At 46.4% G+C, this 15,686-nt stretch overlaps 1 protein-coding gene across 1 annotated transcript in view; it reads right to left on the reverse strand.

Annotated features, from left to right (window-relative positions):
• FAAH (fatty acid amide hydrolase) overlaps positions 1–15,686 on the reverse strand; it is a 222,569-nt gene that overhangs the window by 167,450 nt on the left and 39,433 nt on the right. The window contains exon 3 of the mRNA XM_087392616.1: positions 1,304–1,413. Coding sequence (XP_087248742.1) covers positions 1,304–1,330 — 27 coding nt within the window. The 5' untranslated portion in view covers positions 1,331–1,413. The remainder of the gene's footprint in view (positions 1–1,303; positions 1,414–15,686) is intronic.

Below are 15,686 nucleotides of genomic sequence, written 5' to 3' on the forward strand. Positions count from 1 at the left end.
CTCGTTTTTTGCAAGCTATTTAGGATCTTCAATGTTCATCCTAACAGGTAGGGATTTGATCTTTTCTTCATCGGCTTCGTTGTTGGGCACTATGGACTCTATGGAAGGACCGTAATCATAGAGTCTTTGGTGACCCTTCCCTGCCTAGGTAACATTTCTTCCATGCTTCCCTACGGCTGTCATTCTTTGATTGCCTGCATGCACAGGATCGGGATTATCCTACCTTTTTGTCCTATAATGAGATCTTTTAATGTTGTAATTACTTGTCCCCACTTTTTTAGGGGATAGTTTACAGTTTCTTGTAATATAACACGACTGGATTTCACGAAACAAATGTGAATTTAAGATGACTTGCTCACAGTTTGTGTGAGGGAAAATGTAGGGGGAGCTCCAATGATGGATCTCACATCCATGCAAGTACATTGCAAAACGGTCTCCACGACTATGAAAGAATTGTTCCCATAAGGAAGAGAAACGTGATTGAAGGTTCATTAATCGAGCTAATATAGATTTGCAAAATGGGATTTTGAAAATTCAATCATGAACTGCTACCTGAAAGTAAATAGTAAACATAAGAGATTGGTGCTCTTTACATCACATCATGACTACACATTGGAGATTATCTGATAGAGGGGAAGGAGAACTCATCTCATTGAGTTGGATTTCATAGACGGTGGAATCACTAACCAATGTTCAGAAGATTTCTGGGCTGCCAATGATAGAGCAGAGACATTCCTGACGGTATGAATGTGGCAGTTCCTTATGTTTCAAACATCGTGGTAGGAGTTGGAGTTCCTCTGTCTAATTGGTTTTTTCTTGACATTTCTCATGATATGAGACCTGCCCTTGCTGGCCCTCTGACCTGATGTATCTCCATGTTTCCTTCTCTTCTTCTCATGCTTGGGTTGAGGGCTCAATGAGCTTACTACATGATGGATTCTATACATGACGGATTCTATACATGACCTGATGTATCTCCATGTTTCCTTCTCTTCTTCTCATGCTTGGGTTGAGGGCTCAATGAGCTTACTACATGATGGATTCTATACATGACGGATTCTTCTCATGCTTGGGTTGAGGGCTCAATGAGCTTACTGCATGATGGATTCTATACTTGTTTAGGACATGCATACTGCCTCTCTCTGTTAGCTTTTCTGAGAGCTACATAGTTCACAATTTACTTTGAAATGGACTCCCTCCTTGTTGAAACCATCACATCACGAAATGAACAAGAGAGAAAACTAACACAAATATAAAATTGGGTAAGAATCCTAATAACCAAAGACTATAGCAGCAACCAAACCTCTGTGTATCTGTTTGCACGTAGCATGCTTGAAACAATCCAACTACCAGCTAGATAACTCTCAAGAGCCCATGTAGATAATTTAAGGCCATACCCTGTGAGATGAGGGGCTGCAAAGGCAAAAGTCGAAAGGTATCTGTAAGTGATTTTTTTTTAAAACAGACACCCAATAGTTTCAGCAATCATGCAGAAAAATTATGATTCTTTTTTAAATGTAAGAAAAACCTATTCTCAAGCGCACAAATAAATAACAAGTGATACACCTGTCACATTGAGAATACATCAGAATACCATTTAGATCAAGTTCTCACTGCAAGGGTTCCATCCAAAGAATATAAGGTTGAAGTTCTACTATTCACATAGATCAAAATGAATCCAAGAAGATGCCGAAATTCCTCAATTTCAAGCAAAATAACCTTCCACTTTATAACCTCATGATAGTCACCCCACGGTTTGGCTACATCAATTCCACCATGCATATTATACCCCACACAATCCCAACAATATCAATGATGGGTGTAGACCATTGTACAACATATGCTCTCACATAATACATACATATCCACCCCGTACACATGAGTATCCATCTACAGAAAGGCCTTCAAGTCAAGTTTTTGTTGGAACTCAAAAGAATGAACGCTCAAAGCATTATCTTTGGGCTTTCAATGTTGTGGAATTGTTGATGAATATCAGTATTCCCTGACATCAATTATCTCTGAGTTGGACTTGGAGCTCTTAAAGATTCTCCAGCAAAGACTGTTACAGACATGCAGAATACGTCTAATCGAGAAGATATAAGAGAAAGGATTATGCTGTGTCCAAAACTGCTTGTTGCAAAAACAAGAAAGCAAGAAAACAAGAAAGCAAAACCACAGCCATGTCCAATCGATCGTTGGAGGAGCTCCCTAGCTGCTGCTGCCCACCATTGCCTTCGCCCAGCCCTTGTCCCCTAGCGCCTGGCCGCTCAGGCCCCCCCTTGGCAGCTCCGCTCCCTAGCAGACTGGTCGTGCAGACCCCCCAGGCAGTCCCGCTCCCTACCTGCCTGGCCGCGCAGGCTCCCTGGCAGCCCCACTCTCTAGCTGCCAGGCCGCGCAGGCTCCTTGGCAGCGCACAGGCCACAGGTCGCGCAGGCCCCTGGCAGTGCAAGCCCCTTGGCAGGCCGCGCAGGCCCCCTGGCAGCCTCTCGCTCCCTAGCTGCACAGGCTGCGCAGGCCCCTTGGCAGCGCACAGGCCTTGGCTGCGCAGACCTCTTGGACCTGCGGCCTGCTACCTCGGTCGCGCTCCTTCTTCAACCTGCTTCATCAGCCTGCTGTCCCTCTTCAGCCTGCTGTCCTGGCCGTGCCAGGCCACCTTCCAGGCCCTCTCCCTTGCTGATTGCCCGCTCTCCCTTGCTTCAGGTTAGGCAGTTTCAGGGCCCACTCCGGGACTGTTCCACTTGTGTTCCGGGGAGCTGAGATCCTGGGCTGTTTCCACACATCAGCGGAGCTGTCTGTTTCAGCACTGAGCGACCTGTTTGCATCTCACGCAGGCTGAAGATCGAAGCATTCTTTTTACAGGTTTCTTTGGGGTTTTACTTGTGGTTGGTTGCGAGTTCTTGGTGGGTATTTTCAGCAGAGGTAGCTCCTCCCTTCAGGACAGCGTAAGCTGAGACAATAGAGGACACTAATGCCACTCCCGTTGCCGAACCTGAGGAGATTGAAGTCACAGTTTCTTTTCCTCCCGACATTGTACAGATGATTGAGGTAGTAGAGGAGGGTTTTCGTTCGACACACATCATTGGCTTTCTACCTGGTAGAGGCCATCAGTTACGTGACTGGGTGTACACCAACATGGCTTCTTTGGGTGTCTCAGTTACGGTTTTCCAATTGCTTGGCAGAGGGTACTTTTCTTTTCGCCTTCAGTCTGCAGAGCAGGCTCAAAGAGTTCTTATGAGCTCACCGATTCAGTTTCAGAGCAGAGTCATCCATTTGTGGCCTTGGCGGAAGCACTTCAGTTCTACTTCTCCTGGACCGCGACAGGTCTCCTTTTGGATCCTTTTCCCTGGACTTCCTGATGAGGTCAGCTCTTGTTGCAGAGCTGTGGAGCATATGGCTAGTGTGGCAGGTACAGTCATCTCTTCAGGTGCTAGACTTTCCTATGCTCAGTCACTTACTGGCGCAGGTGTTACGAGGGTCAGACTCATTTCAGATTTCCCCCCTCCTCGACCTTGCCTACTTTGATTTCGTACTCCACTGGAGATGGGGTCCAGATGCAGCAGAGGGTTTTGTACGAGGGTCTTCCTGATCAATGTCTTTTCTGTCGGAAGAGAGGTCACTTTATTAGGGATTGAACCAGTCGTCGGCATCGATCAGAGACTCCGGATACATCTCATCCTCTGAGTGACCCAAAACTTACAGCTCAACCTCCAGGGGTCTCTGAGCCTGCTCCGACTCATTCAGCAGAGCGAGAGGAGATTCCTTTGGGGGAGCCTCCAGTGAACTCAGAGGATTTGGAGGTGCCTCCAGCGGAACAGATTTCAAGGAGATCTCAGAGGAGACGGAAACAGAGGGAGAGTCAGCAGTACGAGCAGCCTCCAGGAGTCTCTGAGCCTACTTCGACTCATTCAGCAGAGCGAGAGGAGACTTTTCTGGGGGAGCCTCCACTGAACTCAGAGGACTTGGAGATGCCTCCAGCACGGAGAACTCGGAGGAGACGGAGATAGAGGGAGAGTCAGCAGCCCCAGGTACGAGCTCACAGTTGGCAGAGAGTTCAGACACATGTGCAGGAGACCCCGGAAAGGGGAGATACAGAGGACCATCCGCAGGCAGGTCTTGACACTGTGCAGGAGATGATAGCTCAGGGAGTTGAGACACACGTGCGGGAGACCCCGGAAAGGGGAGATACGAAGGACCATCCGCAGGCAGGTCTTGACACTGAGCAGGAGATGGTAGCTCAGGGAGTTGAGACACACGTGCAGGAGATCCCAGAAAGGGGAGATGCAGAGGACCATCTTCAGGCAGGGCCTCACACTGTGCAAGAAACAGCAGCTCAGGATTTGATGACTCTTGACACTTCTACCTCGGAGGTTCATTTATTGGTTTCTGAGACAGTTATCCAGCTGGAGGCTGCTCATGCTGCGGACATGGTGATGGATACCTCTTCACAGCAGTCCAGTGAGAGAGAGGTAATTCATGACACAGGTCAGAGCCAGAGCCCGTCCAAGGATTTCATACGCCTGTATGAGGTTCCCTCGAGACCTCTTTCTCTTCCCTGTCGCACAATACCTTCTTTTGTTGCTATGCGGAGCGTCCTCTCAGACACACCTCCCAGTACAGCCTCATCCTTGCAGGCTTTCACTCCTGGCTTATCCAGATCTTTTGCGAGTGCGGTCACAGATTTCGCTTAGTACCCAGACAAGCATGAGGGTTGGGAGATCCTACCAGATGAGATTGAGCGAGATTTTCAGTCACCCTTGCGTACACGCACCTCGTCGCAGATTCTTCCTCTCCCTCTCACCTATTCCAGGTGTAGAGTCAGGACGGCTCAGCCTTTTTCAGCTCTTCTGACTCCTAGACCTGACCCCAGGATGGTTGACAGAGATCTGCCCGTTGAGTTTTGGTCCCTTTTGGCTTGAGGGGTCTCCACAGACTCCCTCACTAGATTGGAACTTCTCCCGGTATTTTGTTGACAGTCAGAGGAGGTAGAGGAATACTTGGGATGTGTTACTCTATCCAGAGAGGGGCACATTCTTCGTTTCTCCGCAGGCAGCTTTCGTTCTCGGGGGAGCGAAAGCTGGTCAGCTGAGTTACTCGACAGCGAGATTGATAGACAGCTTTTGAGCATGACTCAGTTCTCATCGGTTCACCGTATTGTCGGCTCGCAGATTCATTCTTGCCCTAGGACTCTTCGACCTGGCTTCGGTGGCAAGGCCTTTCTGTTTCCGTTCTTTGAGGTTCAGGGAGACTTCGATTTGCCCAGGAGTGCCGGTTGATTTGACTTTCAGCTCCTCAGTTCGAGACAGAGTTTTATTCCATTGGATGTAGCTATTTTACATGAGTTGGGGCAGATTTGGAGCTTGATCAGAGATCGACTTTGGATAGTGCCGTCAGAGAGAGTCATTTGTGCCACTGCCACTGGCATCCCATCACCTCCATCCGATGTCTAGGCTATCCATCATTTCTTGGAATGTGAGAGGACTGAACGGCCGCATATTTATTTCAGATGCAGATGGTCGTAGATCCGGAGTTCCTAGATTGCAGTTGCTTAGGGACTCCCTTCGATTTATTTCCTCAAGGTCCCCTCCAGACATTGTACTTATCCAAGAGCATAAGCTCTCCCAGGACAGGATTGACGGATGCAGATCCTTACTCAAAGGACAGAGCCAGAATTATTGGAGCCCAGCGGATGGTACGAGGGGTGGAGTCAGCATTTCAGTTTCAGCCAGGTGGGCCCCAGAGATCACCCACGAGGGTACACTAGTGGAGAGCAGGGCTTGCTTTCTCCTTCTCGATTTTGAGAAGGCCTATGACAGGGTCGACTGGGGTTTCTTGGAGGGCACTATGAGGAGGCTAGGCTTCAGTGATAGATGGATTTTATGGGTCTCCTCACTTTACTCTCACTCTTCTAGCAGGATGGTGGTCTGTGGAGGCAGAGGACCGGCTTTTCAGCTATCCATATCGGTACGACAGGGATGCCCGCTTGCACCTTACCTTTTCCTTTTCATAGCGGAGGCTATGGGATACTTTATGCAGGCTACCAGTCATGGCACTTTGGGCCTTCATATGCCTATCCAGCGGGAGCAGGAGCTTCTGGACACTGAGTTTGCTGATGATGCGGCACTGACAGTCAAAGGAGATGCATATAGTCTTGCTACTGCTGCGGATGCAATTGACAAGTTCTGCCTAGCCTCAGGGGGACTTGTCAATTGGAACAAATCAAAAGGCATCTGGACTGGAGCTCAGCAGGATACCCCGCCATGGGGAGGAGACAGAGGCTTTGTATGGATACCCAGAGGCACCTCCACGAGATATCTAGGCTTCCATGTTGGCATCGAGGTGTCCCCGACGCAACAGTTTGCCCCAGTTCTTGAGAGTATCCGGAGAAAGCTACCCTACTGGAGTACGGCTAGACTCTCTTTGGCCAAAAGAGCTCTGGTACTCAACCAGGTTCTACTAGCAACTATGTGGTACGTTGCGTCATGTTGGTGCTTTCATGCTGACTTGATCCGTCAGGTGAGGAGATTGCTTCGGAACTTCCTGTGGAGTGGTGGTGATGGTTCTGAGGACACTAGGGCAAGGGTTTCATGGGATACTATCATTTTACCCGCCTCGCAGGGAGGACTTGGAGTTCTTGATCCTGAGATGCAGAGCAGGGCCCTTTTAGTCAAACTTCTTGTTAGAGGTTTGACTCCAGGAGATCAGCCGTGGAAGTAGTTCCTACTGCATGGGATTCACCAGTGCACCCCTAGAGCAGCAAGCCAGTGGGCAGGTAGAGTCAGTTGGATCTTCTTGACGGACCAGCATTCTCAACCTTCCTCACCACTAGTGAAGAGGCTCATTCAGATATGGGATCATTTTAGACAACACCTCATCAGAGCAGTTCCCTCCTCCAGAGAGGAAATTGCCCGACAGCCACTATATCATAACCCCCTGGTTCGGTATCAGGGATCTTCCCCTGGTACAGAACTTAGGACTCCTTTGGCCAGATGGCATGCTCAGGGGGTTGTGACAGTCGAAGATTGGTTTAGGGGAGGTGTGGAGATGTCAGAGGAGGTGACCATAGATAGACACGGGCCACTTGGACAGATTGCTGCCACCAGATTACTGATCATGAGAGCTATTCCTCAGAGGTGGAGGGATATGCTTACAGATCCAGACTATGTTCATCCCATCTCTACTTGGTCAGGTTGTTTTAGTGAGTCTGGGCTATGCATTGGAGTTCGTTTAGGACCGGCACTGTTTACTTATTTTGAGACGGATTCCTCTCATAGATTGTATCCCACTCAGCCACTGGATCGATAGGAGTTCCTTTGGCAGAGAGTCAAGGTCATTGGCTGCCTGGGTAAGGAATGGGCCACAGATCCGTCCAGGTTGACCATTGCAGAGGATCCTAGATGGAGACTTTGGATTTTTCAGGGTCGACCTCTTGCGGAGCTCGACTGGGACCCAAGTGAGTGGCGGTGGCCTGCTCCCGTGGCAGGCGCTCGTCCTCTTCCTTTTTTCCAGTACTCGACGAGGGCAGGTTACAGGCTTCAGCAGAGAGACTCTCATCACCTACCATCTGCCTCACAGCATTGGCACGCACAGGGACTTACTGCAGAGCTCTTGCATAGCTATTAGACTCACTTTTGGGGCATCAGTAGAGCCAGGAAAGTCTCCTACTTCCTTTGGCTCACTATTCATAGGGGTATACCTGTGGGTACTTGGCTTCAGCAGATGGGTAGACCCTCCTTGTGTATGCGTTGTCAGCTTGTAGAGGAATCTAGTAAGCATTGTTTATGGAGCTGCTCGAGCTCTAGAGTGGTATGGATAGGTATCTTCAGGTTGCTCTCATATGTTACATCCGAGTCCTTTCTGATGACATGGGGTGCTGCCCTTTGGGGGAGAGGATCTGGAGCCTTTGCCCTCTATGAGTCAGAGCCAGGAGACTACGGTTTCTTCATGCAGTGTCGCCAGAGACGGGGTCCCACTGATATTAGCATCATGGAGCCACAGGACTTATTTTTGATACCAGTACCAGCTCAGGATTCCAGGCATACTTCACCTGCAGGTTCAGCCTGGGAGGTGATTTCTAGCATTACCCTATGGCAGATATGGTGTTCGCGATGTTCTTTTGTCCTTGGGCGTCATTTATGCACGGAGGCCGACATTCTTGCTTCCATTTGGGCGGAGATTATCTTCACTCTCAGGAGTCAATGGGAGCGGTGTACAGGCACCTCTTTGGCAGCTCCTGGGAGACTTTTATCCTTCATGAGGACATGGGACTGCTCATTATTTTTTCATTTGACCCCTTTTGGGATGTTGTGGCATTTTAGACCACCACCATGGCTTTTTTGCCACATTGTTGAGGCTAGGGATAGAGTACTTTCTCTCCCACCTGTTGTATGATTTGTTTTGAATGGAATATATCACTTTCTTGTTAAAAAGAATATGTCTAATCTACAAGCTTCAATATGCTGCTTCCAACTGAGTAGGTTGAGCTGAAAGTAGATCAACAATAATGAATGTAAGGGTTCACCAGAACACAAGCATTGGGCACAAGTGCCTCCTGCTCTATGAAGAGAGTATTTCTATCCTTCGAAAATTCCCAAATAGATGAAATATACAAGGCTCCAAGAGCTGTGAATGAAGGGATCCTAGCTGATTCCTCTAATGCACAGAATCGTGAGCCACTCCCCCGGCATAGAACAATCCTAGATGTTGAGTGCGCTGCAAATATCTGAAAATGTGTTTTGGTGCATACCAGTGAGTGTCCTTTGGTGGACTATACATATATCTGCTCATTGTGACACCCCATACTGAAGGTCATGATGTGTGTTGAATAGATACATGAGGCAGCCGACAACCTGGCGGTATAGAGCAACATCAAAGGGTTCACTACTGTCATGCATTGACAGCATAGGTCCTGGTTCAACTGGAGTTGAAATTGACTTACAATTCTGCATTCCAAACCTCTGTACATAGTTGGACCGTTTCATGACAATGCCCTCTTCTAGATACATAACCTGAATTCCCAAGTCATAATGCGACAGCCCCAAGTCTGAATTCTCAAAAGAAGTTTCAAGATCAGTCTTGAATTCTGCAATTTTGACCTCATTGGTGCCTGTGAGCAACATGTCATCCACATAAAGGATGACTATCAACAATCCCCTTTGTCCTTCTTGACATAAAGGTACTCTCAAGAGTCAATTGGACTATTGTTTAAAACTTGGCTCGTTTCCACCTGTAGATCTATCTCCATCATCCTTTCCTCGAATTCTCTTGAGCAATGTGAAGCTCTCTCTAGAACTCACCCCTATACCCAACACTTGCCATTTCTCCTCCTCTCTTGGTGCCATCTGTCCCATAAGGGATCTTTCTTCAAAAACTCTCTCATGGACTCCCCTTTGCACCTCTTCATTAATGCATGATCCTTGGAATAAACCTAGATCCAAGCCCCACCAAATGGAAGCACTATCGTGTACTATGCTTTTCCGCCTCAGCATACCAAGCCATGGGCTTCCGCGATTATGGTCGATGTAGCATCCCTTCCCCTTAAGAATGGATTATGTCCTCCAAAACAAGATTGGGAAACCTCCTCTGGAGATTTCTTACCCTTTCCCATGTTGAACTTCTTCACGTTGATGAAAGAAAAGTGGTAGGGAAACTAGTGAAGAGCCTATGCAACCGAAGACAGGATGGGTGTGAAGCAACTCTCTTTCATTCCATGGAAATGTTTACCAGTTCAGCATGCGTGGTCATGCCTCAAACAACCAGGAGTTACTTTCATGAAAGCAAAAAAACAACCAGCAATCACCATAATTCAATTAGCTCTGTAGATGAGGTCGGGACTCCCTATGGGATCAGACTAGCAGTATGGGCTCCAATAGATATAGAGCGAATGCACAATGCCCAGAGCATGTACCCAGACCACAGAGACTTGAAATGATGCCCTCAACACACCACAAATAAGCACAAAGACACAAGGAAGACTCTCAATCGAGATGGTACAAATGATACGATGAACTCTTATCATGTTTTGCCCAATCCCAAGCTGCAGACATTCATGTCTTGCAGTCAAATATAGTTTTGAGGTTTTCAGAGATGTCCTCATCCATGAGGTCTTCAGTCCCGCCTTCCTGCATCACAAGAGGGCCACATGTGTTTACTTGCATGATCCTGATCACATATTTCATCCTCAGCCCATTGACTCTATTCTTATGCAACATCCCATCCAAATCAGCCAGTTGATAAGATCCATTTGGGTACTTCTTCACTACCTGATACGGTCCTTCCCACTTAGTCACAAACCGTGTCCTGAAAGTGAAATCCAACTCACTGTCATATCTCAGAACTAGATCCCCTTCTCTGATATACTTATCTTTGTACTTCAGATTGACCCTCCTTTGATTTGCTTCTTGAGCAGCAACATAATGATCCACAGCCTTCAACCGGTCCAGTTGTGCTTCCTGCAAACTTAATAACCTATTTGCATATGCTGAATTTGGCTCCTCGTTCATCTTCATCAGAAATTGAAGGGCTGGAATCTCCACTTCAATTGGCAAGAGAGCTGCTTTGCCATACAACAGATGAAAAAGGAGAAAATTGTGTACCTTGTTTTACGACGACACGATATGCCCACAAACACCATGGTACAGTGAGGTCCCAACTTTTCTCATGGGTTCTTATCATCTTTCCCACGATGCCAGTTAACGCACCATTGAAATACTCATCCATAGCATTGTATTGTGGATAGTGAGGAGTTGCATACCTGTGTTTGATTTTTAGTTTGTCACAAAGGAGATCCATCAATTCACTTCTGAACCCGGATCCACGGTCAGATAGAAGCTCCAAGGGTACACCAAATCGGCAACAGATATCTTCATAAATAAACTTACTAACTGTCTTTGCATTGACCGCCTTTACAAGCTTTGCCTCACCCCATCAAGACAGATAATCAACAGCAGTCAACAAGTAACAGTTTCCTCGTGCAGTCATTCGCATTGGTCCAATTGCATCAATACCCCATTTCTCAAAGATGACTTACACCAATGCGTGATGCCACCCTGTAAGGAAGGCCATACATACCCCTCTGTCAGAATCTTCCTCAACATGATCTTGAAGGCAAAGTGGCCTCTGCATATACCTTCATGATTGGCTTCTAATATATGCAAGATCTCCGGATGCCATGGTATCCTCCTGAGAATCAAATCAGCTCCCTTCATATACAGAACATCACCAATCATGACATAAGGTTGACAGGCTTTCACAAATCTGTATCTTTTTTGCTTGGGTATCTCATCAAGAACTATTTTGGTTAGCAGAAAGCTTTCTTCTTTTGCCAGGAACTCCCTACCTCTGTAAAGAGGCTCTTGTATTCTCGCAGCCTTCACATGTGCTTCAGTCATTCCCTGGGCAGCATCATGAGCAACAGTATTCTGACTTCTATCCACATCATAGTTAGGGGAAACAGAAACGCGGAAACGGGGAACGGAAACGGAAACGTTTCGGGATTTTTGGGAGGGTTGAAACGGGGAAACGCCACGTCAGCAAGGGAGGGGAGTAGATGATGATGGAGGGCTGAAGCAGGCTGCAGGAGAGAAAGGAGAGGAAAGGAGTGAATGGGGCTGAAGGAGGGCTGGAAAACCTTGAGGATGGAGAGAGTATGAGGCTAAAGGAGTGGAAGGAGGCCAAAATCGAAAGCAAAAAGACAAAAAACGGGGCTGGCGGTAGATTTCGCGTGATTTCGGAGACCTAGCAGCCTGTGTTGTCTAAAACAACACGTTTCAGGGCTCTGAAACGCGTTTCAGACCCTGAAACACGTTTCAGGAAACAGGGCTTCTCTGAAACGGCGTTTCAGGCCTGGCTAGGCTCTGAAACGCGTTTCAGCGTAACTGTGATCCACATGCTAGAGAGTCCAGGCTTAAAGCTGTCCCAATCTTTTCTTGATGATACTCACTTAGTTCCTGAGATGGACATGTTTTGTCTTCCAAACACCTAAAATCTGTTGTACAACCAGCAAAGGATCACCTTTGATTATCAATCTCCTAATTCCCAGGTTAGCACATACCTGGAGGCCTTCATACAAAGCTGTGTATTCAGCTTCATTATTGCTGCTTGCCTTGAGCTGAATGCATGCCCTTTGAACCTCCTTCCCCTCTGAATCATGCACTGCAATTCCTCTAGTTGCTTTATTTAAACTTTTTTTTAAAGAGCCATCAAAATGCAAGACAAATGCATTTTCCAAAACTTGGTCCTCCATCCTTGCTGTGCGCTCTTCCACTTCTTTCACCAAGATGGGACCCTCTTTGTACGTGAGCGGATCAGCCAATGATGCTCTTGTAGATTCAGGAAGGTAAATGAATACTCTTCCAATTCAATTATCCACCTAATCATACATCTCGAGAGAGTAGTATTGCTCAACAGCTGCGGAAGCAAGGTACAACTGGTCAAGACTACGAAAGTTTGAGACAAGAAGTACAGTCGGAACCTCCGACAAGCATATACCAAGCTGGCCAACACCAACTGAGCTACTGTATATCCCCTTTCAGCTTGACTTTTCACCCTACTGGCATAGTACACAGGCCTCATGTACCTCGAGCTTTTCCCTTGTTGCAAGAGTATTGCTCCAATGGCATCAGGACCCACTGAAGAGTTCACATAAAATGTATGCTTGAAATCAGGAGCCTTCACACTAGAAATGTGACCAAGCATCTCTTTCACAGCTTCAAATACCTCTTCACATTCACAAGTCCATTTCAATGGCTCATGCTTAACCATTTGCTGGAGCGGAAACAACACCGAGGACAGCATGTGAATAAACCTTGCAAGATATTTCACTTTTTGAATGAAAGTATGCAATTGCTTGGTGTTCGAAGCAGTAGACAACATCATCAATGCCTTCGCTTTATTTGGGTCAGGTGCAATTCCATTTTCAGAAACAGTATGCCCCAAAATCTTGATACTACTTCTTGCCAAACAGCACTTAATAGGATTCAGCTGTCCGCCACTTGCATCCACCCTTTCAAACACGGCATCTAGCTTTTGCAAATGCTCCTTGCAATTACTATACACACAGATATCATCAATAAAGACATTGCAAAATTTATCCAAATAAGGAGCCAGTACCTCATTAGAATTTTCCTGATAGTGAGTCGGGGCATTCTTGAGACTGAAGGGCAACATACTCTCCATTTCCCTTTTTTTTTTGGAACAATCACCACAGGGCTGGCCCAATCCGAATGCGTCACTGGCATTATAATATCAGCTCTCAACAACTCCACTATCTCTGCTCTCAACACTTCTGTTTGTTCTGGGCTTGATCTCCTCATAACATACTAGCTTAGCATTCTCTTTTAACTCAATTCTTAGTGGCTTCCCCTGGAATCCCCTAATTTCTTCATACGAGGTGATGAACGAATTGGGTCACTTCTGCAACATCCTACAATATTCTTCTTTCTCTCCAGGAGTAAGATCTGGGTTTATTGTATTTTATTGTATGCTGAACCAGTTCTTGTATAGGCTTATGAGCATCCCTGGGCTGCATGAATCTCTCCATTACCTCACTCCTGTTCACTGAGTTCAGTTGTGAGATCCACTTGAAGATTTTCCATCCTTCCTATAAAGGCTACATTAGCATCATCAATGTCCTCCTCAGGCTCTTTTTCAAGATCAGAAACTTCAGCATGACAAACCATATCAAACCACATCCTCTGTCCCTTAGAACCATGTACTGTGATCACTCCATTTCCCCAATTCTGTATTGCTCCTACCTTCCGTAACCAAGGTCTTCCCAAAATGAGAGGGTCAGCTCCTAGACCAGCCGGCATGACATGGCAATCTACCTTGCAGTGGACCTTGAATGCTTCAATTTCCAGTCTAGCCACAATTCCCAGGGTCTTAACCTTTGCATGATTCGCCATTTGGATGCGGAACCTTAAAGGGGATGAAATCTTTAAGCCCAATTTCTCCACACATGATTGTGTGACTACACAGATTTGAGCTCCACGGTCAACATAAGCCTCACCAAGTCCCACTCCTTTGTGCCAGGCTTCTATTGAAGGCGAGATATTCGGAAGCTCAGAAACTCACATTTGTTTGATTGTTTCCTTCCGAGGGCTCCACTTACCAGGGTTTACTGCTCTTCTCCATTCTTTCTTCAACTTGGGACACACGCTGATCATCTGACCAAACATGATGTCGGGCTTCCGCTTGGAAAGATCCTCTACCAAATCATATTCTCCTTGCTCCTTCCCAATCGGATATTCTAGAGTACTGAATTTTCTTCTAGGCTTCTAGACTTGTTTAATCCTCTTTCTATGGTAAGTAACCCCCTCTTTAGCAGGTTCTCCTTTCTTTGTACTTGTGCTTGCTTCATCTTCACAGTCTCTTTTCCCCAATGCCATGGCTGTCACTTCATCCTCTTCTAACCCAAGCAAGAATGGTCTCCATTCAGTATTTCCATGTGCCGTAATTAGAGTTTTCTTGCTTAGTAGATGCCTCCAGATTGAGGTTGCTAGTCGTAGACATGGTGTAAGAAATGTACTCAAAGTGTCGTGAAAATCACTGTCTGAATCAACTGCAAAACACTGACTATAGCAAGTGAAATTTAAACTGTCGGTTCCGAACCTATTATTTCTCAATGAATCCTTCAGATGGAAAAAAACATTCTTGAGTCTTGGGAAGTTATAACCGAGTGCCACACGGTGACCTCACGGAGATCTCAACGAGATCTCTCAATAATCCTTATTTCGGCCAGTGAAGATAGAACTGCAACATATAATCCGATATGAATTACAAGGCTTGTGGCAAATGATGCAAATGATGCCAGGAATAGACAAGAGGCTTTACAAGGCTGAAATGATGTGCACAATGCCGAGTTAATCAACAAAGAAGGAACAAACCACTGATCTAGCAAGACCTTGCATGCACTCGTAAATATTGAAGAGTATGAAAAAGAAAGCAGACATTAGGGGAGATTTGGGATCTCCAAAGGGCCTCCGATTAGTGTTTCCTAATTTCAAGGAATTAGAGAGGCATTTGAGTGGAGGAGGAAGGAAGAGCAATAGATGAAGAGGCTCCTATGGTCGACATTGCTTGCTGCAAATACACACAGCAAATCTGCAAACACCATTGCTATAGAAAGAATAGAACTTTGTGCAAACATGAGTCGAATCAGAGTCACCTTCGTGTAGAGGAACTCCTTCCTTCCTTCGATGTGAGAACCTAGAGCTGGAAACCTTCCTCTGATACCATGTTGGAAATTGAAGAAAGAATCACTCAATCCTCTGGATAACCTTCATCTTCTAGTAGACTCTCTCACTTGATCACAATGATGCTTCCTTCGATGTGAGAACCTAGAACTGGAAACCTTCCTCTGATACCATGTTGGAAATTGAAGAAAGAATCACTCAATCCTCTAGATAACCTTCATCTTCTAGTAGACTCTCTCACTTGATCACAATGATGCTCACCTCTCTCAAAAAACATAGCACACAGAATGGCAACGAGACGGGAGAGAACTCAAGATATATCCGTCCACCAAACAGTGGGAAAGCTGGCCCAATGGTGAACACAAAAGAACATCCAGCAAGGCCTGGGATAAAACTGGACTGAGTTCTCTCTATGCACAGGTGCACTCTCCTCCTGGATGCACTGCCTATAGAGGAAGGCTTCAGCAAAAACTGGATGAGAAAATGTGAGGGGGG

The sequence above is a fragment of the Dipteris shenzhenensis genome, chromosome 21, assembly GCF_047967505.1.
Source record: "Dipteris shenzhenensis isolate YYH24624 ecotype China chromosome 21, Dip_SZ_1.0, whole genome shotgun sequence".
Classification (NCBI taxonomy): domain Eukaryota; kingdom Viridiplantae; phylum Streptophyta; class Polypodiopsida; order Gleicheniales; family Dipteridaceae; genus Dipteris; species Dipteris shenzhenensis.